This window comes from Rhamphochromis longiceps, linkage group LG17 (assembly GCF_057381845.1).
Source record: "Rhamphochromis longiceps isolate RC_006_pf linkage group LG17, R_longiceps_female_GT1.1, whole genome shotgun sequence".
Taxonomy (NCBI): domain Eukaryota; kingdom Metazoa; phylum Chordata; class Actinopteri; order Cichliformes; family Cichlidae; genus Rhamphochromis; species Rhamphochromis longiceps.
Window position 1 is genome coordinate 13,781,586 of NC_140573.1, and position 22,469 is coordinate 13,804,054.

Here is a 22,469-nt window from a genome sequence, read left to right on the forward strand (position 1 = left end):
AGCAAAAGAGATAAGTTGATGGCATTGGAAAATGCATCATTGCCTTTCAAAGCATGTCTTTAAGGACCGATCAGGTCCCATCACAGGTAACTGATGTCATTTATACCTGCGTCCATGCAGGCCTGAGTATCATTTGAGAAAAGTTGATACTGAAAAGCATAAGCAGTTCAGTTAATAAGATATCAGCGAAGTCTGTGGGGCTCTGTTGTGAAACAGATCAAGAGAAATGGTGTTAAAACCTGTGGTTAATTTAAAATGGCAAGTTCAAAAATAAATAAATCTTGAGCGACTATGTAAAGTGTAAACAACTGCAATGAGGTCACCATATTTTATTCTTAGTGAAACGAAAAACATACGAGATGTGTTAACTGAGAAAAATTGATTTAATTTTAAGCAAAAAGGGCCTTTTAAATATGATGGCAACATGTCTCAAAGCTGGCACAGAGTCGTGTTTGCCACTTTGTAGCATTCCCTCTTCTTTTAACAACAGTCTGTAAACATGTGATGAGAGCAGCTGCGAGATTTGTCTGATATTGGAATCTGGCTACTCATAATAGCTGCACAACACAGTATCCATGTTCTCAAAGCTGCTAGATCTCGTGCTTGTACAAATACCATCTATTTAAAACAAACAAAACCCCAACACCCCACCCCCATTTTTTTAAAATGAAAAATAGAGTTTTATAATTAGCAAAACATCACAACACTCCATTTACTTCATTTCAGAGATTTTTTTAATTTTCATTTATGCTGCAACATCATCTTCCTCTGCTGCTTCTGTCTACTCAGGAGATGAGAATCTGCCAAAGAACAGGATGGACTTGGTCTCATTATATCTGATGAAGAAGAGGAAGGGGTGATCTGCTGTGAAGTGTGTGTCCGGTATAAAACTCTCCAGCTTGATCACAGCACCTGTGGCTGCAGTGGCCTCTGTGCCCTCCTCGTTCACCTCCACAAAGGCCTTGTGGGCCATCGTAGACAGGAAGAGCCCAGGTTCACCGTTCATGCCAGACAGGTCAGCCCTTCCTGCACAGAACACGTTCTTCATACCCAGTTTAGCCAGAGGATCATTCAGCTCGTAGTCTTCCTCCAGCTTGAACTTTGGCAGGTGAAGGACAACTTCTGAATGGGTGCTCATGTTTTTCCTGTCGGTCCATTCATTCAGCCTCTCCTGTGTTAGCTCCTTCTCCAGCTGGAACACAGTTAATACATTTTGTCATATTTCTTTTGCTCATATTTAAATTCATTTTATCCATGAAATCAGAAGCGGTCTGTTAAATGATCAAATTTAAGTAAACAGAAGCGAAGCATTTGTGTAAATGACCTAATTTGGCCAGACATAATTTGGTAATGTTGACATGTATATTTATATAGGCCAATTTCCTTCAGGGTCAACCTTCAGGATCAATAAAGTTTTACTGAATTGAATTGTTTTGGAACTACTTTGGTTTTATTTTGAAACAGGAAACTAGCGCAAAACACAAGATGAAGGTTTGTTAATAACATGGGTTTTACAATATGGCCTTACGAAGACAGATCATCATTTTGTCTGTATTAATTAATACCCGGCTGACAGTGGCACGAGTTTTGATAATGTTACTTTTAATGTAATAGGTTATGTGCAATCAAGATGTTGTTTAGAGTTTTTGTAAGCTATTAAAGTAAGAGCAAAGCGGTTGAACTGAAGCAATGTCATAAGAGAATTTTAGTTTCTAGTGAAAGGACTTACCACCCTTTGATTATGTAGGATTGAGAGGTGAAAAATATGCATAAGATTGATGATATAAAGTGTAAATTTGAAGTTCATGTTATAGTTAGTGTGCAGGAGAAATGAGTGTTTCCTTAATATTTTAATTTTATGGTATTAATATGTTGGGTTTTTGACAGCATCTTTACCAAATGTTTCAGTGAACCACACCTCTAATAAAAATTCTGTGAAGCATCAGTATAAGAGACCATCATTCAATCAGGGATGGTACAAGAAGAGGTTTTTGTGTCTTTTCTTTACAGGAAGTTGTTTCTAGGCTGTGTACCTTCAGCAGAGGGCCTGAGCCATCTGAGGACTCCTTAGGCAGCAGAATGAACATGCTGAGCTCCTCACCCACATAGGGCAGCTCCAGGATCTGCAAATCATGGTCAGCAATGTAGTTGTAGGGAAGCTTCTTCCTCTGGTACATCATCTGGACTGGTACGGTCTCATTCTGACACACAGGAAATCCAGGCGACCAGATCATGTTATCATAAAGCTTCTGATGGTGTTTACCTTAAACATTTTACAGTTTCCTGTATTCAGACTTTGAGTCCAGATTTTGTAACCTTCAGTTAAATTTCTACCTGTCTGATTTCAAAGGGCATCTCTTTGGTGTTTGGCTCTTTAAACGGGTTCTTCCAGTTGCCCTTGAAGTAGACAGCATTGACCAGAGCCAGTCTGGTATCTTTGTTGACTGTTCCTGGCTTCAGAAGGTCTTTTATCTTATCTGAAAGGAAATACCGAAACAACAATATTTCATTATAATCCACAGAGGATGCTAAAATGATTCCCTGCTGTTCAGGCTGTGGAAGATGCACATTCTCACTTTCTGTCTGCTGCTCGACCCAGCTGTTGATCTCTGCTCTGCACGCCTCTGGAGCTCCGATGAAGTCAACAGTTATCGGGTCTGCCAGGTAGTTCCTATGTGTGACGTCAATGAAGTCCTGCAGAGAGCAGACATCAGTTTATTAATCCAGTCTTTGTAATGAAGAACTTTATGAAGAGAATCATTGATGTGGACACTCACTGGGAGGAAGTGGGCAATGTTTTCTCCATAAAGACGGTTGGCTAGTTTCAGGATGTAGGATGCAGATGGTGAGTTGATTTCAGCGTTCAGTTTCTGGAAGTCTGCATGGACGCCTTCACCTGAGCTGAATGAGAGGGCCTGTGTGGCATTGAAGACAGAGACTGAAAGGATGTGACACTGAGCCTGAGCGACCCTAATGTAACAATTTATGGTCCAAAGGCAGAAACTGGACAACTTTATTCTTTCAGCATCATGTTTAATAATAACCTTTAACATAATGTCAGTCTCACTGAACATCATGCTCTCACTCACTACACTGTTTGTAGGTTTTATGGACTGATGCCATTTATAAACACAAATTGCTGATGTCAGACTGGGAACATCAGTGTTTTGGCCACAAACAAACCTTTTCAAACACGTAACAAAACCCCAAAAGTTGAATTCTGTCCAATCATAAACCTACTGAAAAGAAAGTTTATAAGACAGCACTAGTCTCACAAGGTGTGAATTTTTTCTGAAAATATAAATATATATAAAAAGCAAAATAAAAAACAAAAATCAGAACAAAAAGCAGTCAGCCACATCTGACAAGACATTTAAAGTTTCACAGGCATGCTGGCTGATTAACTGATGGTGGTGCAGGGAACAAGTGACAGTGAGCTGACCTGAGTAATCTGAGCTGCAGTGTCTCCTTTGGCTCCCTCGTAGACCGTGGCCAGGGCTGCGCCGATGCTCAGAGGAGAGACAAAGATGTTTCCAGCAGGGTTTGTCTGGCTCAGAGTGCGGAACAGCTCCAAGGCAAAGGCTGTGTTTGAGCTGCTGACGGCGGACATGGCTGATGGTGTTTTCCTGTAACATGCAAACAACAGTTTAAACTGCAACAACATTACATATCGGAAACAACAGAAGACTTTATATTAAAGCAATGAGGGGGAAAAAACAAAACAACACACTTCAGGAAGTAACACCAGCACTGCTGGGAGAATATAGAAAATCACCCCAATCATCTGCCAGCTGTGCATTTATTTTAACAACCTGAGCTGTTTTCACAAAGCTGATTTCTGTGACCAAACTCAAAGATAAGAGAACGATAAGTGAAACTCGTAGACACATAAAACGAGGATGAGCACAGGAATGAGGAAAGCGTGTAAATAAGGTTGGTGGAATAAAGAAATGCGGTCCTACGGAAGACGATCAGGGCTTTAAAAACAAGAAGAAAAAAGTGGGGACTTTAATCTCAGAATTCTGTAAGAAAGCTCGTCCCCACTTCTTTCTGTTTCCAGTGGAATCCTCTTCTGGTGATGGCTTATTTTACAGAGAACAGCATGACTAGATCTCGTGTGTAAACCTGAACTCGATCGATCGCCTCTGACGGGAATGGCTGATGGGAATGTTTCAGAGAATGAAGTTCCTGTAATGCAGCTCATCGGTTATTCATTTAGTTCCTACGAGACATGGAGCCTGTTCTAAATAGCACATTTTACAGTCTGGCTCTAATCTCGGACTGTAAGTTGAACTCACAGAACAAAGTGCCTCCTCTCCGATCTGATTATTATTCTCCAAACCAACGGCCGCGGAAGGCTAAACATGGGGATACTGACGACATGCAACAACAACGCAGGAAATGCACTTCTGAGCTACTGTTCTCTTTATTCAACCATTATACTATTCAAACCACACATCAGTAGGGGAGACCGGGGATAGTTGTAACGTGGGTCAGTTGTAACACTTCCAGTTTCTCCAATCAGGGCTAAGTTTCAAATGATGTGACTCATCCTGTGCATGCCCAATTCAGTTCTGCTATCACATGTGAAAAATCAGCACATTTTGTCAAACACAGACAGTTTAACATGAAAAAAAGTAATTTGTATGCCAAAAAGTAAGTTTTTCTACTTTATTTCAATGTTTAATAGCATTATCTGCTTTGCAGTTAAACTCATCAAACTTAAATTATGTTATTTGTATGTCTATGGGGATATATTCTATGTAGGTCTTTAGAGCTAGTGTTTTAGCCGTTGGCTGTAATGTTAGCTAGTTCATGGCTATAGGAGTCTGGGTCAGTTGTAACAGCAACAGTCTGGGTCAGTTGTAACAGCAACAGTCTGGGTCAGTTGTAACAGCAACAGTCTGGGTCAGTTGTAACAGCAACAGTCTGGGTCAGTTGTAACAGCAACAGTCTGGGTCAGTTGTAACATCTGCATTATTGTTACAACTTACCACACTATTACTTTAACTGATATTGAACAAGTTGGGGCAACGAAATCAGCAGAGAGAGGTTCACTGGTCGCTTTTGTATATGTGGTTAATGCCATTGGCAACACAATTCCTCCACTGTTTGTGTTCCCACACATACATTATGCAGACCACTGTGTCAGAGATGGACCAGTAGGAAGTACTGGTAGTGGAAATAAATCAGGATGGATGCAAGAAACAGATTTCCTCATCTTTCTGAAGCACTTTGCAAACCACACAAAGGTAAGCCATGATAAAAAAAAATAATGGGATTGCGATGCTGGTGAACAACTACATTTTTTCAGCTTCATTGTTATGTTTAAAATTGGTGCAAGAGTTGTAGGTTATAATGCCCACTGAGCCAATGAGGCCAAACTCAAGGAAGACCAATCAAAATTAATGAAATATTCAGTTGCAGGAAATTCCATAATTTGTCTTTTTTGGGGGGTTGGAATATGTTCAAAAGCTAGATTTCTGCATTCTGGCAGACACACACACACACACACACACACTAATATTTTGTCAGTACCCTTATTTCATTGTGTTAGATTTCACCCCAGGATATGTTACAACTAACCCAGACTATGGGGTTAATTGTAACATTTCACTCTTTGTGTTTGAGGCCATACCATGCAATGGGTAATTGTGCTGCAGAGAAAATAGCTGCACTATTTAATAGCCGACACATGTAAATACTTTGCATTACATTTTGAATCCACTACCTTAAACAAGCTCCAATTTACAGACAGAAATGTCAAAAATGTTACAACTATCCCCCGTCTCCCCTACATGGGACCCAATATAAAACAAATGCACAGACTCCACAAAGAAAGATGACTGGCACTCTCAAAGCTTTACACCAATTATTATGCCAAATTGCGATATCCACCCGCAGAATCAAACACACTGCGCATTCAGTTGCAGTCAACAGAAAGTTTTACCCCATGCTCACCATACCTCTCTGCTCATCAAACAGCAGGTGCGCTGAACAGGTGAGTGCAACAACATTTATTGCCCAATACACACCCATGAGTCACGCCCCACGACCGTGCACCAATGCAGTGTGTGCATTTTAAACCAACCCTCTTAACCCCAAAAAGGAAAAACTCACATAGGGGAGACCGGGGATAGTTGTAACATTTTTGACATTTCTGTCTGTAAATTGGAGCTCGTTTAAGGTAGTGGATTCAAAATGTAATGCAAAGTATTTACATGTGTCGGCTATTAAATAGTGCAGCTATTTTCTCTGCAGCACAATTACCCATTGCATGGTATGGCCTCAAACACAAAGAGTGAAATGTTACAATTAACCCCATAGTCTGGGTTAGTTGTAACATATCCTGGGGTGAAATCTAACACAATGAAATAAGGGTACTGACAAAATATTAACATGTAACAAATTATGGAATTTCCTGCAACTGAATATTTCATTAATTTTGATTGGTCTTCCTTGAGTTTGGCCTCATTGGCTCAGTGGGCATTATAACCTACAACTCTTGCACCAATTTTAAACATAACAATGAAGCTGAAAAAATGTAGTTGTTCACCAGCATTGCAATTCCATTTTACTTTTTATCATGGCTTACCTTTGTGTGGTTTGCAAAGTGCTTCAGAAAGATGACGAAATCTGTTTCTTGCATCCATCCTGATTTATTTCCACTACCAGTACTTCCTACTGGTCCATCTCTGACACAGTGGTCTGCATAATGTATGTGTGGGAACACAAACAGTGGAGGAATTGTGTTGCCAATGGCATTAACCACATATACAAAAGCGACCAGTGAACCTCTCTCTGCTGATGTCGTTGCCCCAACTTGTTCAATATAAGTTAAAGTAATAGTGTGGTAAGTTGTAACATCTGCATTATTGTTACAACTGACCCAGACTGTTGCTGTTACAACTGACCCAGACTGTTGCTGTTACAACTGACCCAGACTCCTATAGCCATGAACTAGCTAACATTACAGCCAACGGCTAAAACACTAGCTCTAAAGACCTACACAGAATATATCCCCATAGACATACAAATAACATAATTTAAGTTTGATGAGTTTAACTGCAAAGCAGATAATGCTATTAGAAATTGAAATAAAGTAGAAAAACTTACTTTTTGGCATACAAATTACTTTTTTTCATGTTAAACTGTCTGTGTTTGACAAAATGTGCTGATTTTTCACGTGTGATAGCAGAACTGAATTGGGCATGCACAGGATGAGTCACATCATTTGAAACTTAGCCCTGATTGAAGAAATTGGAAGTGTTACAACTGACCCACGTTACAACTATCCCCGGTCTCCCCTATTGCTCGTACAACATATGCACATACGTACATTCCTCTATAAAATACTCCTGTGTTCTGGCCGGAAATGTTTCCTCATTGCTAACTGGTGTTATTGTTTCTTCGTCTGTTACATCATCCAGGACCTGTATCTCATGATGCCCTCTTGTACCTCTGTTAGCCGGCTAACATCCTTCAAGGCTTTCCTGATTCTGGTATCCAGCTTTCTTCTTCTTCATGATGGGCATTCTTGATCTTCAGGGTGAGTTTGTTTTTCGAGCAATGAATATGTTAAATCTAAAAACAAAAAAACAAACACAAACAAAGAACAACACTAAAATAATTTTTTTTTCTTCATTGCTGATAGGAAGCATATTGAAGTGATGGTTATTCTTAAAACTTTTAACTTTAACTGTTACAGATGAAAGTGTCATATATTAAAAAATAACTAAAATCATTCAATAACTGTAAAACAGCCAAAAGTTCTCCTTTCCATGAAAGAACAGCGGCACACACAGCTGCATACAGTGTGGGAGTGATGGAGGTTTTAGAGTGTCAGCAGATGGCGATAGAGAGCTTGTGAGAGGGCCCGGCCTCTCTGTGGAACCGTAATCTTTTTGGCCTCACAGTATTGTGTAGAAGTGAAACTTTTTGCAACCATAAGTAATGCTAACTGCTGCCCATTAAAAAGAATACAGGTTTAAGGACATTGCAGTGCACTGGCTTTTCATTTCAGACCTCTGTATCCATGTCCATATTTTATCATGTCTTAGTTCCAGCAAATACTTTATTGCCAGTTTGAGGTAATTAATGTGAGTCCGTTTCTTTCAACGGCAAAAACGACTTTACTTTTTTTTTTTTTTTTTTTTTTTTTTACATATTTGTGTCTCCCATGAGGAGTTAACTATTTAGTGCAGTGCCCACTGAAATTGATCATAAGACCAAAGTCATAATTTCCATTTTGTTGAGATGCCCTGCTCTCTCTATCAAAATTCCTCTCCTGATATTGCTGCACCTTTACCTCTCTCAGTGCACATGGATCTATTATACAAACTGATTACCAGTTCTGTCTCTCCTTCATCTGCAGCTGATTCTTCTCATGTCAAGGCTGTATGTATAAAGCTTCTATCAGAATGTTAAAGTGGTGTGCTGTATGTTGCTGTCTACAGCCTGAGGAACATAAAAATAACAGCGGCTCCTTGTTGCTCATTTGGAATGCATAGTCCTTCCTGCTTGACTCATTGGAAAGTTTTCCAGTGTATTATCTAGACTGCACTGAGGATAATTACGGGGGAATAAACACAGAGGCGTTTGCCATTTTCTGGACTTGAACGCAGTCTGAGAGAGAGAAACTTTATTGACAGCCACTGATATATACACATGTACATCACTTGCCAAACACAATGCATGTTATAGGCTGTTTCCATTTTCCTTTATATACTCTGCATTCATTCAAACATTGAGCCTGTGTGTTGGCAATGCTATATAATTATGTGTTTTAATTGAGAGCATATTTGTTTTAAATGAATGTCAACACTGTCATCCCTAAGATGTGATTTTTTAGAGAAAAAAAAAGTTTGGAAATTCTCAGAGTTGTGTATTCTTGTGAACTTGCTTTATGTGGCCTTGGTGTTTCAGGTATTTTCATGCTCGGTTTACCCAAAGCAAATGCAATGGTCAGTCACTCTTTTAGCACCAATTAGTGATCAATTTAAATATGACTGCAATATTTTTCTAGCAAACCCGCACTCAACATAAGTCAGCTCAATACTGGCATCAATAGGCCAGTATGTTAACGAGCTCGCATTTTCAGCCTGGTCATTCCACAAGCTTCCCTTCATCCCACTCAGGTTGCGGCAGCTTCACGTTAATATAGAAGCATTTAGTGAAATGACTGCATTGTCTTACTGAGAGACTTCAACTCTCATGTGGGAAACTACAGTGAGACTTCCAGGGGCATGATTGGGAGGAACCGTCAGGGGCCGGCAGTCTTCCGTGGCCTACCTGCCCGTTGTGTCCATGTGCGCTGTTTTTGTTTGTGTCGTCGAAGCGACCTCTCAACCCAGAAGTGTTCCGGTGCTGGAGGTAGCTGCACCTGAGCTTCAGTCAATGCTGGATCATTGAGTTAACCCTCATCAGTATGGCCGTGATTGATAGTGTTTAGAACCTCGTGTCACGATGGGGTACGCTGGTGTGTTTATGGAGCGGACCTAAAATCAGACGAACAGTAACGAAAAGGGAATGGCTGCAATCACAGCATTGTAAGATGGTGAAAGATGTACCCTTAGGCCCCCTCCTCGATTCAGAGATGGTCTTTCCCTTTTCACCCAAATGGTCTCCTTGACTCCACGCTTAAACCAGCGTTCTTCCCTTTGCAGCCATTCCCCAACTGTCTGTGAATGGTACTCATGGCCATTGATCAGCGGTCCTTGATCAATGAGCTTTGATCAGTGGTTTTTGATCAATGTTCATGAGAATTTTCATACTAATGATCTAGAAACTGACCTCCCAGGCCATTGTTCATTCAGTGGTGCTAGTTTCAGTCATTATGCAAATGTACTGTTTATAAGATTGGGGAAACCTGCAGTCAGCTGAGACTGAGGAAGTCACTTGAAAGAGCGATGAAATGTTTCTCCCACTGAAAACGCTACGTTCAGATGAACAGAATCAACTTTTTGGGATTTACTTACCTGGATGATTGAGCGTGCATCAAGACGTTCCTTTTGATTTGGTTTAATAATATGCTGCAGCAGAGAGAGCACTCTGGTTAAACGCCAAAGGCAGTGCACAAGGCAACGCCCGTCTGAAGATGGGCACTGCCTTGTGCGTGCCTTGTATGCAAAGTGACAAAACATACAGACAAAGACATTCCACAACACTTACACATTGCCACATCACATGGGCCTATACCTTTAGCTTATCCTCCCTGAGAGAGTTATGACCTTGTTTTTTACTTAACCGTCACCTAAAGATTAACTTCCTGAAGCCTCCTCCTTCCATGAGTAAAGGAGAAGGAGTTCCACTATCTGTCTAATCCCCACAACGCCTGGATGTCTCTAACTTACTCACAATGACCTAACTGTGTTTGTGTAATAAAGCATAAAACACATATGTGATGCTATCATATATGTATATAACTACATGACACAAAAAGTGATATTACTATTACTAAAGTGAAACATTTGATCATAATAAAATAAAGAAATTTGTATCACACCCACCTCCTCAGTCATGGTGGTTATCATGATTGCCACTGAAATAGTTTATCAGCATTCGGGTTTTTAGGTTTTTCATTTCAAAATTATGTCAATGTGTGTTGTGCAATTTCAGATTTCTGCTGAGGGGGCTCAGGGACTTATTTGCTGGACCTAGATGCCCGAGGCTCTTTCATAACCACGACACTGCTTCAGCGACAGGCAGGATTCATATGTTTGCATCATCCTTGCACACTACTGTGTCACTGTTTCCTGATAGGGAGGTACATTTAGCATTGCTTTCATATCCTCCTGAGAACCAGCTTATTCATTTATTTCCTGTGCAATGGACATTTGTTTTTAGTCTGTCTTTTGACTCATTTGAGATATCTTACTATGTCCTGATCTACTAAATAGAAGCCATCCTGGGCTTCCCATTGATATCTGATGTGTTTGGGTGGGTGACAAAAAAAAGTTCAATGGAAAGATTCTTTTGTACTCGGTTCTGAGGATGATATATCCACATGAGTCATTGTATGGAAGTTCATTCAATCCACCATATTGAGCCTTTTATATTAAAATCCATTGTGTAATCTCTCCTGCTGATTTTCTGCAAAGTGTAACTTCATAAGTCTATACAGGTTTTGCTTTGTGTAGCCACATGTGGAGTTTCTGTGCATGTTAATGATTAAATGCTGCACATCTTTCTTTGCTCACTGTCCATTAAATGTTGTCTGCGTCACCTGCTTGGCTGTCTGAATCCCACATGTCACATGTATTCAGTCTTGGCTGTCACTGTCACTTGTTACTGTCGTTACTGCAGTCCAATCATCTTCTTGCCTGCCTTCTCTGAACCATCAGCCTTTGTGCCGCATGGTTTAAATCTGTGCTCTCCATCATTTTCATGGATTGTATTTGCAGGGCTTCTCCTTCATCTACATAATCTGGACTGGACAGGTGACTAATGATGTCATGTATATCTGTAGTGTGTGCTACAGCCCTGCAGGCCTGAGCACCATTTGAGAAATGTTGATACTGAACAGCGTAAGCAGTGGAGTTAATCAGATATCAATAAAGTCTGTGATGCTCTGTGTTTAATGTATAACCCCAATTTCAAAAAATGTTGACATACTATGTAAAATGTAAAAAAAAAAAGTCTGCAATGATTTTCCCACATTTTATTCTCAGCAAAACACAGAAAACACATCAGATGTGTAAACTGAGAAAAACTGATAATTTTGAGTAACGAGCATCATGACTGTCTCAAAAAAGTTGGTACAAAGCGTTTGCCACTGTGTAGCATTCCCTCGTCTTTTAACAATTCTGTAAACATGTGAAAAAAGCAGCTGCTAGATGCTTTTTGTGATATTGTTACTGCTCATTTTTCATTGTGGCTGTAATACCTGCAGTATGCAATTTAGCGTCATCATGGTGTAACATAAAAGGCCTTCTCTGACAAATATGCTGCTGTAATAACTGCTGCTTCTGTCTACTGAGGAGATGAGAATCTGCCAAAGAACAGGATGGACTTGGTCTTATTGTGTCTGATGAAGAAGAGGAAGGGGTGATCTGCTGTGAAGTGTGTGTCCGGTATATAACAACAAGCGCTGATCATAGCACCTGTGGCTGCAGCGGCCTCTGTGCCCTCCTCGTTCACCTCCACAAAGGCCTTGTGGGCCACCGTAGACAGGAAGAGCGCCCCTTCACCGTTCATGCCAGACAGGTCAGCCCTTCCTGCACAGAACACGTTCTTCATACCCAGTTTAGCCAGAGGATCATTCAGCTCGTAGTCTTCCTCCAGCTTGAACTTTGGCAGGTGAAGGACAACCTCTGAATGGGTGCTCATGTTTTTCCTGTCGGTCCATTCATTCAGCCTCTCCTGTGTTAGCTCCTTCTCCAGCTGGAATACAGTTAATACATTTTGTCATATTTCTTTTGCTCATATTTAAATTCATTTTATACATGAAATCAGAAGCGGTCTGTTAAATGATCAAATTTAATGAAGTAAGTAAGCATGTTTCTAGGCTGTGTACCTTCAGCAGAGGGCCTGAGCCGTCTGAGGACTCCTTAGGCAGCAGAATGAACATGCTGAGCTCCTCACCCACATAGGGCAGCTCCAGGATCTGCAAATCATGGTCAGCAATGTAGTTGTAGGGAAGCTTCTTCCTCTGGTGCATCATCTGGACTGGTACGGTCTCATTCTGACACACAGGAAATCCAGGCGACCAGATCATGTTATCATAAAGCTTCTGATGGTGTTTACCTTAAACATTTTACAGTTTCCTGTATTCAGACTTTGAGTCCAGATTTTGTAACCTTCAGTTAAATTTCTACCTGTTTGATTTTAAAGGGCATCTCTTTGGTGTTTGGCTCTTTAAACGGGTTCTTCCAGTTGCCCTTGAAGTAGACAGCATTGACCAGAGCCAGTCTAGTATCTGCGTTGACTGTTCCTGGCTTCAGAAGGTCTTTTATCTTATCTGAAAGGAAATACAGAAACAACAATATTTCATTATAATTCACAGAGGATGCTAAAATGATTCCCTGCTGTTCAGGCTGTGGAAGATGCACAGTCTCACTTTCTGTCTGCTGCTCGACCCAGCTGTTGATCTCTGCTCTGCACGCCTCTGGAGCTCCGATGAAGTCCACAGTCTTCAGGTCTGCCTGGTAGTACTTCTGTGTGGCGTCAAGGAAGTCCTGCAGAGAGCAGACATCTGTTTATTAATCCAGTCTTTGTAATGAAGAACTTTATGAAGAGAATCATTGATGTGGACACTCACTGGGAGGAAGTGGGCAGTGTTTTCTCCATAAAGACGGTTGGCTAGTTTCAGGATGTAGGATGCAGATGGTGAGTTGATGTCAGCGTTCAGTTTCTGGAAGTCTGCATGGACGCCTTCACCTGAGCTGAATGAGAGGGCCTGTGTGGCATTGAAGACAAAGACTGAAAGGATGTGACACTGAGCCTGAGCGACCCTAATGTAACAATTTATGGTCCAAAGGTAGAAACTGGACAACTTTATTCTTTCAGCATCATGTTTAATAATAACCTTTAACATACTGTCAGTCTCACTGAACATCATGCTCTCAGTAACTATACTGCTTGTGCGTTTTATGGACTTTCATGCCATTTATATAACATTCTAGCTTCATATGTTATTTACATGATGGTATATTGTTAGAACAATGAATTTTTGACGTTATAACGTGATATAGTTCGATTTTTCTTTTGCCTGGGTGGCAGCTCAACGCTTCCGTAACTGCTTTTAAAATACAACGAGGGCTTGAAGTTGCAATCATGCTGGCTGATCAACTGACAGCGCGGTGCAACTAACAAGTGACAGTGAGCTGACCTGAGCCATCTGAGCTGCAGTGTCTCCTTTAGCTCCCAGGTAGACCATGGCCAGGGCTGAGCTGATGCTCAGAGGAGAGACAAAGATGTTTCCAGCAGGGTTTGCCTGGTTCAGAGTGCGGAACAGCTCCAAGGCAAAGGCTGTGTTTGAGCTGCTGACGGCGGACATGGCTGATGGTGTTTTCCTGTAACATGCAAACAACCGTTTAAGCTGCTACAGCATTACCTACTGGAAACACAACAGAAGACTTTATATTAAAGCAACGAGAAAAAGTGACTTTTTCAGGAGAGCGCATACAGACAGAAACCACCGCCCAACTCACTGAAGCTAAGACACCGGACACGGCGCAGCCCGTTTCAGAAACTTGTCAACAGCGACTCGCTTATCTGAACTACAAGCTACTTTATTCCCACACACATAAAACGAAGACAAATCCAGCAGAATACCCGATTTACAGGGTGAGATATTAGTCTAACTGCAGTTCTTTGCTGGGTGTAAATAAAGTTGGAGGATTGAAGAAGGACGATCCTACGGAAGAGGAAAGGGCTTCGGAGCGTGATGTCACGAGAGGGGGCGTGGCCAAGTTTTGGTTTGCAGGTAAACAGAAACAAATGATCCCTGTTGTCTTTGCTTAATGATTGGATTTGGTCCTGACAATCCACATTGCTGGCATCGTATCTTTTAACATGTGTGTGGGTCGATTTGAATGATCCAGATGTAAGTGCAGCCACTCAGCCTCTACTGCAGATGTGTCACAAATTAATCTTGTAGTAAACTATGGCACTTGGCCACAGGTGGCAGTAGTGGACTGACCTCCATTTGAGACTGCTCCAGCTGCTATGTGATAGTCAGTAGATCTGCTACAAATTGCAGATCATATGGAAGTTTTGGAAATAAATCATGAATATTCCTTGCTTAGCATTAAAAGTAAACATTTCTAGCTCTCCCCCACACTCAAAAACAGATGCCAAACCTACTGACACACCTGAGTCACTCACTTTCTTAAATCCACTCACTCTCACTGGCTCTGTTTATTACTAAACTTGTGTCTCCCATGAGGAGTCAACTATTTAGTGCAGTGCCCATTGAAATTGATCATAAGATCAAAGTCATAATTTCCATTTTGTTGAGATGCCCTGCTCTCTCTATCAAAATTCCTCTCCTGATATTGCTGCACCTTTACCTCTCTCAGTGCACATGGATCTATTGTTATATACAAACTGATTACCAGTTCTGTCTCTCCTTCATCTGCAGCTGATTCTTCTCATGTCAAGGCTGTATGTATAAAACTTCTATCAGAATGTTAAAGTGGTGTGCTGTATGTTGCTTTCTACAGCCTGAGGAACATAAAAATAACAGTGGCTCCACGCTGCTCTCCAACTGTCATTGGCATTATATGCATCTGATCTCAGACTCTATGTTATGGTTCTGGGTCATTTTGAACCAGCGTTCTCAGTTTTCTTGCATTTTTGTATTATATTAAGTTTACTATTTTAAAGATTTATTCTATGGTTCCTAGATTGTTCTGTTTAGTTTATTAGACTCCCCCTTGTGTCTTTGCCCTCTGTATGTCTTCCTTTATTTAATTGTGAGTTCTTGTGCTTTGTTTCCTCTCCCTGTTTTGTTCCATCATGTTTCCCCTGCCTGGCATGTCTGTGCTCTCCCTCGTGTTCTCTCTCCCCCTCCAGTCTCTGTCTCGGTGTACTTCCTGTTTTACTTTGATAGTCTCCCGTCAGTGTACATCACGGTGTTTACTCCTGCCCTGTCCCGTTATGGTTATTCGTTGTTAGCTGCCCATTCCATAGATACTAATGCACCATCATACCATCAGAGATGCAGACTCTTGATAATAAGTTGGAGTTTCCTCTTCAGTCTGAAGGACACAGTATCTATGTTCTCTAAATCTGCTAGAACTTGTGCTTTTATACAAGTACCATCTATTTTATTTAAAAAACAATGTAATGAAAAGAGTTCGTAATTAGCAAAACGTCACAATACAAAATTCCATTTACTTTATTTCAAAGATTTATTTTAATTTGGATTGCACCATCATCTTCCTCTGCTGCTTCTGTCTACTCAGGAGATGAGAATCTGCCAAAGAACAGGATGGACTTGGTCTTGTTGTGTCTGATGAAGAAGAGGAAGGGGTGATCTGCTCTGAAGTGTGTGTCCGGTATATAACAAAGTAGCTTGATCATAGCACCTGTGGCTGCAGCGGCCTCTGTGCCCTCCTCGTTCACCTCCACAAAGGCCTTGTGGGCCATCGTAGACAGGAAGAGCCCCCCTTCACCGTTCATGCCAGACAGGTCAGCGCTTCCTGCACAGAACACGTCCTTCATACCCAGTTTAGCCAGAGGATCATTCAGCTCGTAGTCTTCCTCCAGCTTGAACTTTGGCAGGTGAAGGACAACTTCTGAATCAACATCCATGTTTTTCCTGTCGGTCCATTCATTCAGCCTCTCCTGTGTTAGCTCCTTCTCCAGCTGGAACACAGTTAATACATTTTGTCATATTTCTTTTGCTCATATTTAAATTCATTTTATACATGAAATCAGGAGCAGTCTGTTAAATGATCAAATTTAATGAAGTAAATTAAAGTAAAGCAGAAGAGTTTTTGTGTCTTTTCTTTACAGGAAGTTGTTTCTAGGCTGTGTACCTTCAGCAGAGGGCCTGAGCCGTCTGAGGACTCCTTAGGCAGCAGAATGAACATGCTGAGCTCATCACCCACATAGGGCAGCTCCAGGATCTGCAAATCATGGTCAGCAATGTAGTTGTAGGGAAGCTTCTTCCTCTGGTGCATCATCTGGACTGGTACGGTCTCATTCTGACACACAGGAAATCCAGGCGACCAGATCATGTTATCATAAAGCTTCTGATGGTGTTTACCTTAAACATTTTACAGTTTCCTGTATTCAGACTTTGAGTCCAGATTTTGTAACCTTCAGTTAAATTTCTACCTGTTTGATTTTAAAGGGCATCTCTTTGGTGTTTGCCTCTTTAAACGGGTTCTTCCAGTTGCCCTTGAAGTAGACAGCATTGACCAGAGCCAGTCTGGTATCTGCGTTGACTGTTCCTGGCTTCAGAAGGTCTTTTATCTTATCTGAAAGGAAATACAGAAACAACAATATTTCATTATAATCCACAGAGGATGCTAAAATGATTCCCTGCTGTTCAGGCTGTGGAAGATGCACAGTCTCACTTTCTGTCTGCTGCTCGACCCAGCTGTTGATCTCTGCTCTGCACGCCTCTGGAGCTCCGATGAAGTCCACAGTCTTCAGGTCTGCCTGGTAGTACTTCTGTGTGGCTTCAAGGAAGTCCTGCAGAGAGCAGACATCTGTTTATTAATCCAGTCTTTGTAATGAAGAACTTTATGAAGAGAATCATTGATGTGGACACTCACTGGGAGGAAGTGGGCAGTGTTTTCTCCATAAAGACGGTTGGCTAGTTTCAGGATGTAGGATGCAGATGGTGAGTTGATGTCAGCGTTCAGTTTCTGGCAGTCTGCATGGACGCCTTCACCTGAGCTGAATGAGAGGGCCTGTGTGGCATTGAAGACAGAGACTGAAAGGATGTGACACTGAGCCTGAGCGACCCTAATGTAACAATTTATGGTCCAAAGGTAGAAACTGGACAACTTTATTCTTTCAGCATCAGGTTTAATAATAACATTTAACACACTGTCAGTCTCACTGAACATCATGCTCTCAGTAACTATACTGCTTGTGGGTTTTATTGATTTTAATGCCATTTATATAACACATTCCATCCTCATATGTTAGACAGAAATTTCTGATTTCCCACTGGGAACATCTTGGGATTCAGTGTTTTGGCCACATAGAAAATTAAGCTTTTTAAAGGTGTTTAACAAAACCCCAAAATTTGAAGTTGCACAGGCATGCTAGCTGATGAACTGATGGTGTGGTGCAGGTAATAAGTAACAGTGAGCCAGAGATGGGCAGTAACGCGTAATCCGATTACTTGTTTAAAGTAACGAGTAAAGTAAGGGATTACTCAAAAACGGTAATTAGATTACCTTTACTTTCCCGTAGGAACGCTGCGTTACTGCGTTATTAAAACCGTGATTTTTTTACGAGAATGTCTCATGACAGTGACGTAAGCAAGTGCGACAGTCGTGACAACAGCTGTGTGCAGATCAACAATGGATCATATATCTACGGGAGAGAGTATGAGCGTGCAGGGTTTAAAGTGTGGAAGTACTGACCTTACTTTGAGTTTGATTCCATAAAAAGTGACAAAAACATTAGTGTCCATTAGCATCGTGCGTGGGAAGAAAACATCTTTTTACAGCGAAAAAAAACCCCTAAACTTCCAAGCAAGCTCCGAGTGCACTACCATGTAATGGGAAATTCACAGAGAAACTGCCGTATCCTTCCACTGACCGCTGCGGCACACCTGCACCAAGGTAAACCTCCGCCTAAGCCACTCCTGCTTTACAGGTGAAAATAGAGCAAAAGGACCGCTAGTCTTTGACTTTATTTATTTTCTGCTGTGTTTTACTTGCATCTATTTGAAAGACTGAGTGTAAACACACAAAAAAATATTTTATATGCTGGAATGTGCAGAAAATAGGTTTAAATATTAAACAAATTTCTTCCAGTCAGAGAATGTTGCATATAATTAAATTTTTTGCTTGATGCTTGATGCTTGATGCATAAAGTTAAAAGATTAAAATTAATAAAAGATGTAAAAGATGGCGCCGGTGAGGTCGGCTGCCGTCACGACTGCTCCGACCACTTTTTCTTTGTCTTTGTTTTTTAAGTTAGTTTTCAGCGTTTCTAAATCGGCAAAATCATCACCATTGGGTACATTAGGTATGACAGTGACACTCTTGTTTCTATTGGTATACAATGTACTCACAATTCGAAGTTTTTAACTCCGGATCCGAGCTGGCCGAGTGAGATCTCGAGGGAGAACAAAGGGAAGCCGTGGCGGCCTAGAGGGAAGCGAGCCGGCGTCAGGAACAGGCTGAGAGCTCGTGCACACCGCACACCTCTGCCTAGCATCCTGCTCGCCAACGTCCAGTCACTGGAGAACAAGCTTGACGACCTCAGGGCCAGGATAAAGTTCCAGAGAGACATTCGGGACTGCAATCTCCTCTGCTTCACCGAGACATGGCTGAACCCAGCGGTGCCGGACCACGCCATCCAGCCGGCCGAGTTCTTCTCGGTTCACCGCATGGACAGGACACGGGACTCGGGGAAGTCAAGGGGAGGCGGCGTGTGTTTAATGGTGAACAACAACTGGTGCAACAGTGCGAACGTTGTTCCTCTCACACGCTCCTGCACACCAAATCTGGAACTACTGTCCATCATGTGTCGTCCTTTTTATCTACCTCGGGAATTTACATCGGCCATTGTAAGTGCCGTTTATATTCCACCACAAGCGGACACGGTCACCGCCTTATGCGAGCTGCATGAGGCACTCACACAGCACCAGACACAACACCGGGACGCTGCGCTTATTGTGACGGGGGACTTTAATAGCGCCAACCTCAAACGCGCAGCGCCGAACTTTTATCAACACATCACCTGCCCCACCAGGGGTGAAAGGACACTGGACCACTGCTACACTACGGTCAAGGACGGCTACAAGGCACAATCCCGCCCTCCGTTTGGCAAATCTGATCACGCCGCCATCTTCCTCATGCCAAAATACAAACAAAGGCTGAAACAGGAAGTTCCGGTTCAGAGGAAGGTCGCGCGCTGGACGGATCAATCGGTGGCCGCGTTACAGGACGCACTCGATGACGCAGACTGGGGCATGTTCAGAAACAGCTCCGACGATGACGTCAACGTGTTTACGGAAGCGGTTGTGGGATTCATCGGGAAACTAGCGGATGATACCGTGGAGACAAAGACTATCACAACGTTTCCCAACCAGAAGCCGTGGGTGGATAAAACCATCCGCAACGCTCTGAGATCCCGCACCGCTGCCTACAACACGGGACTCACAACGGGGGACATGGACCCGTACAAAGCCGCGTCATATAACGTGCGGAGGGCGGTGAAAGAGGCAAAGCAGCGCTACGGGAGGAAACTAGAGTCACAACTCCAACAGAGTGACTCTAGGAGCCTGTGGCGGGGACTAAGGACAATAACAGACTATAAAGCACCAACAACCGGTATGACGAACGCGGCCGTGACTCTGGCAGACGAGCTGAACACTTTCTATGCTCGCTTCAAGGCTGCAGCTAAGGTCTCCAACAATGCTAGTGTTAGCGGCGGTAACGGCTGCAGACAGGAAGATACTGCCAGCACCGGAAACGTGCTCGTCATCTCCGAGCATGAAGTAAGGAGAGCCTTCAAAAGAGTGAACACCAGGAAAGCAGCAGGACCAGACGGCATCCCAGGTCGTATCCTAAGAGACTGCGCATACCAGCTAGCTCCTGTGTTCACTGAGATATTCAACATCTCTTTATCTCAGTCGGTGATCCCCACATGCTTCAAAGAGTCCATCATTGTTCCTGTCCCGAAGAAACCCCACCCTGCTTCTCTCAATGACTATCGCCCTGTAGCCCTCACCTCAGTAGTGATGAAGTGCTTTGAACGCCTGGTCAGAGACTTCATCATTTCTTCACTACCAGACACACTGGACCCACTACAGTTCGCTTACCGTCCAAATCGTTCCACAGACGATGCCATCTCTCATCTCCTCCACACATCACTCACTCACTTGGACACTAGAAGGGGGAATTATGTTAAAATGCTCTTCATAGACTACAGCTCTGCATTTAACACCATAATTCCCTCCACACTCACCACCAAGCTGGAGCATCTGGGACTCAGCTCATCTATGTGTCAGTGGATCTCCAACTTCCTAACTGGCAGACCACAGGCAGTAAGGATGGGCGGACATGTCTCAGCCTCCACCACTCTCAGCACTGGAGCCCCCCAGGGGTGTGTTCTGAGCCCCCTGCTGTACTCTTTGTACACATATGACTGTGTGGCCACTACCAGCTCCACCACCATCATCAAGTTTGCTGACGACACCGTCGTGGTGGGCCTGATCTCTGACAACAACGAGACGGCCTACCTGAAGGAGATTAGGAATCTGGAGAACTGGTGCCAGAGGAACAACCTCCTTCTAAACGTCAGTAAGACAAAGGAGCTGATAGTGGACTTCAGCACTAAGCAGGAGAGGAACTACCAGACCCCCGTCATCAACGAGTGCCCAGTGGAGAGAGTGGACAGCTTCAAATACCTCGGAGTTCACATCACGCAGGACCTGTCATGGTCCTGTCACATCAACACCGTGGTGAAAAAGGCCCGACAGCGTCTCTACCACCTCAGACGCTTGAGAGACTTCCAACTGCCCTCCAAGGTGCTCAGGAACTTTTACTCGTGCACCATAGAGAGCATCCTGGCGGGAAACATCTTAACCTGGTTCGGGAACAGCACCATGCAGGACAGACGAGCTCTACAGAGGGTTGTGCGGTCAGCTGAGCGCACCATCCGCTCCGAGCTCCCTGACCTGCACTCAATCTACAGCAGGCGGTGCTGGACCAAGGCCAGGAAGATGGTGAAGGACCTCAGCCATCCCAACAACAGACTGTTCTCTCTGCTGAGGTCAGGAAAGCGATTCCGCTCCCTGAAGACCAACACAGAGAGACTGAGGAGGAGCTTCTTCCCGCAGGCGATACGGTCTCTCAATCACACCACCACACAGTACTGACCCACACATATGGTTCTTACACACACACTGGACATTCTGGACATTGTTTTTGCACAACACTGGTCACTATATTCTTCATTTCCGGTTAATACTTGTACAGCTGCTGTTATTGTGTATATATTTATTTATATTTAGATTTCTTCATACATTCTTATATAGTTCTATATTGTGTATTGTGTTGTACAGTTATTTTATTTTCAACTTTAATTTATATATTTTATCTTATTCTCCCAGTTAAATTTACCCTTCATTCTAATTTGTGTTGTACAGTTATTTCATTTTTAACCTTAATTTATATTCTATTCCTTCCTAGTTAAATTTACCCTTTTTAATTTTTCATATTTATTTCCTATCTTATTCATAGCCTTTTCCTTTTTCGTTTTCTTTAGGTCACGAGCAGTTGTCCAAGCATTTCACTACATATCGTACTGTGTATGACTGTGTACGTGACAAATAAAATTTGAATTTGAAAAGTATAAAAGTTTTAAAAAGAGACTTTTCCATTTGATTACATTTTGTATGATGGATTATGCAGAAAAAGTAGAATTGGGCTGAAAGATCTATCGCTTTATCACCTATTCAGGTTGTAAATCGTGTTTTTAAAAAGTAACTAAGTAATTAATTACTTTTGAAAATAAGTAATCAGTAAAGTAACGGGATTACTTTTGGGGGGAAGTAATCAGTAATTAGTTACTGATTACTTTTTTCAAGTAACTTGACCAACACTGCAGTGAGCTGACCTGAGCCATCTGAGCTGCAGTGTCTCCTTTAGCTCCCAGGTAGACCATGGCCAGGGCTGAGCTGATGCTCAGAGGAGAGACAAAGATGTTTCCAGCAGGGTTTGCCTGGCTCAGAGTGCGGAACAGCTCCAAGGCAAAGGCTGTGTTTGAGCTGCTGACGGCGGACATGGCTGATGTTGTTTTCCTGCAAACAACCATTTAAACTGCTA

At 42.4% G+C, this 22,469-nt stretch overlaps 3 protein-coding genes across 4 annotated transcripts; all 3 read right to left on the reverse strand.

Annotated features, from left to right (window-relative positions):
• Positions 1 to 410: 410 nt before the first annotated feature.
• On the reverse strand, positions 411 to 3,620 carry LOC146649405 (leukocyte elastase inhibitor-like). Its single transcript, XM_085386170.1, has 6 exons — positions 3,443 to 3,620; positions 2,778 to 2,915; positions 2,577 to 2,694; positions 2,335 to 2,477; positions 2,034 to 2,201; positions 411 to 1,192 (listed from the first exon to the last, which is right to left on the reverse strand). The coding sequence occupies exons 1-6, from the start codon at positions 3,608 to 3,610 to the stop codon at positions 782 to 784; spliced, it is 1,146 nt and encodes a 381-aa protein (XP_085242296.1). The 5' UTR covers positions 3,611 to 3,620; the 3' UTR covers positions 411 to 781.
• Positions 3,621 to 11,644: 8,024 nt separating this feature from the next.
• LOC146649406 (leukocyte elastase inhibitor-like) lies at positions 11,645 to 14,397 on the reverse strand. Its single transcript, XM_085386169.1, has 7 exons — positions 14,151 to 14,397; positions 13,829 to 14,012; positions 13,259 to 13,396; positions 13,058 to 13,175; positions 12,816 to 12,958; positions 12,515 to 12,682; positions 11,645 to 12,381 (listed from the first exon to the last, which is right to left on the reverse strand). The coding sequence occupies exons 2-7, from the start codon at positions 13,994 to 13,996 to the stop codon at positions 11,971 to 11,973; spliced, it is 1,146 nt and encodes a 381-aa protein (XP_085242295.1). The 5' UTR covers positions 13,997 to 14,012; positions 14,151 to 14,397; the 3' UTR covers positions 11,645 to 11,970.
• Positions 14,398 to 15,823: 1,426 nt separating this feature from the next.
• LOC146649407 (leukocyte elastase inhibitor-like) lies at positions 15,824 to 22,455 on the reverse strand. Of its 2 annotated transcripts, XM_085386164.1 has the most exons (6): positions 22,261 to 22,450; positions 17,229 to 17,366; positions 17,028 to 17,145; positions 16,786 to 16,928; positions 16,485 to 16,652; positions 15,824 to 16,311 (listed from the first exon to the last, which is right to left on the reverse strand). In XM_085386164.1, the coding sequence occupies exons 1-6, from the start codon at positions 22,426 to 22,428 to the stop codon at positions 15,901 to 15,903; spliced, it is 1,146 nt and encodes a 381-aa protein (XP_085242290.1). In that variant the 5' UTR covers positions 22,429 to 22,450; the 3' UTR covers positions 15,824 to 15,900. The 2 variants fall into 2 exon arrangements, with proteins under 2 accessions (XP_085242290.1, XP_085242291.1); XM_085386165.1 differs by lacking the exon at positions 16,485 to 16,652 and having other exon boundaries at positions 22,261 to 22,455.
• Positions 22,456 to 22,469: the final 14 nt, after the last annotated feature.

Excerpts from the sequence above, each read along its gene's own strand:
- LOC146649405 (XM_085386170.1), bottom strand. The coding sequence starts at position 3,610 with ATGTCCGCCGTCAGCAGCTCAAACACAGCCTTTGCCTTGGAGCTGTTC. Across the intron at positions 2,916-3,442 it reads CTGCAGCTCAGATTACTCAG|GCCCTCTCATTCAGCTCAGG; the intron begins GTCAGCTCACTG and ends AATGCCACACAG. Across the intron at positions 2,695-2,777 it reads ACATTGCCCACTTCCTCCCA|GACTTCATTGACGTCACACA; the intron begins GTGAGTGTCCAC and ends TGCTCTCTGCAG.
- LOC146649407 (XM_085386164.1), bottom strand. The coding sequence starts at position 22,428 with ATGTCCGCCGTCAGCAGCTCAAACACAGCCTTTGCCTTGGAGCTGTTC. Across the intron at positions 17,367-22,260 it reads CTGCAGCTCAGATGGCTCAG|GCCCTCTCATTCAGCTCAGG; the intron begins GTCAGCTCACTG and ends AATGCCACACAG. Across the intron at positions 16,312-16,484 it reads GCTCAGGCCCTCTGCTGAAG|CTGGAGAAGGAGCTAACACA; the intron begins GTACACAGCCTA and ends ACTGTGTTCCAG.
- LOC146649406 (XM_085386169.1), bottom strand. The coding sequence starts at position 13,996 with ATGTCCGCCGTCAGCAGCTCAAACACAGCCTTTGCCTTGGAGCTGTTC. Across the intron at positions 13,397-13,828 it reads CTGCAGCTCAGATGGCTCAG|GCCCTCTCATTCAGCTCAGG; the intron begins GTCAGCTCACTG and ends AATGCCACACAG. Across the intron at positions 12,382-12,514 it reads GCTCAGGCCCTCTGCTGAAG|CTGGAGAAGGAGCTAACACA; the intron begins GTACACAGCCTA and ends ACTGTATTCCAG.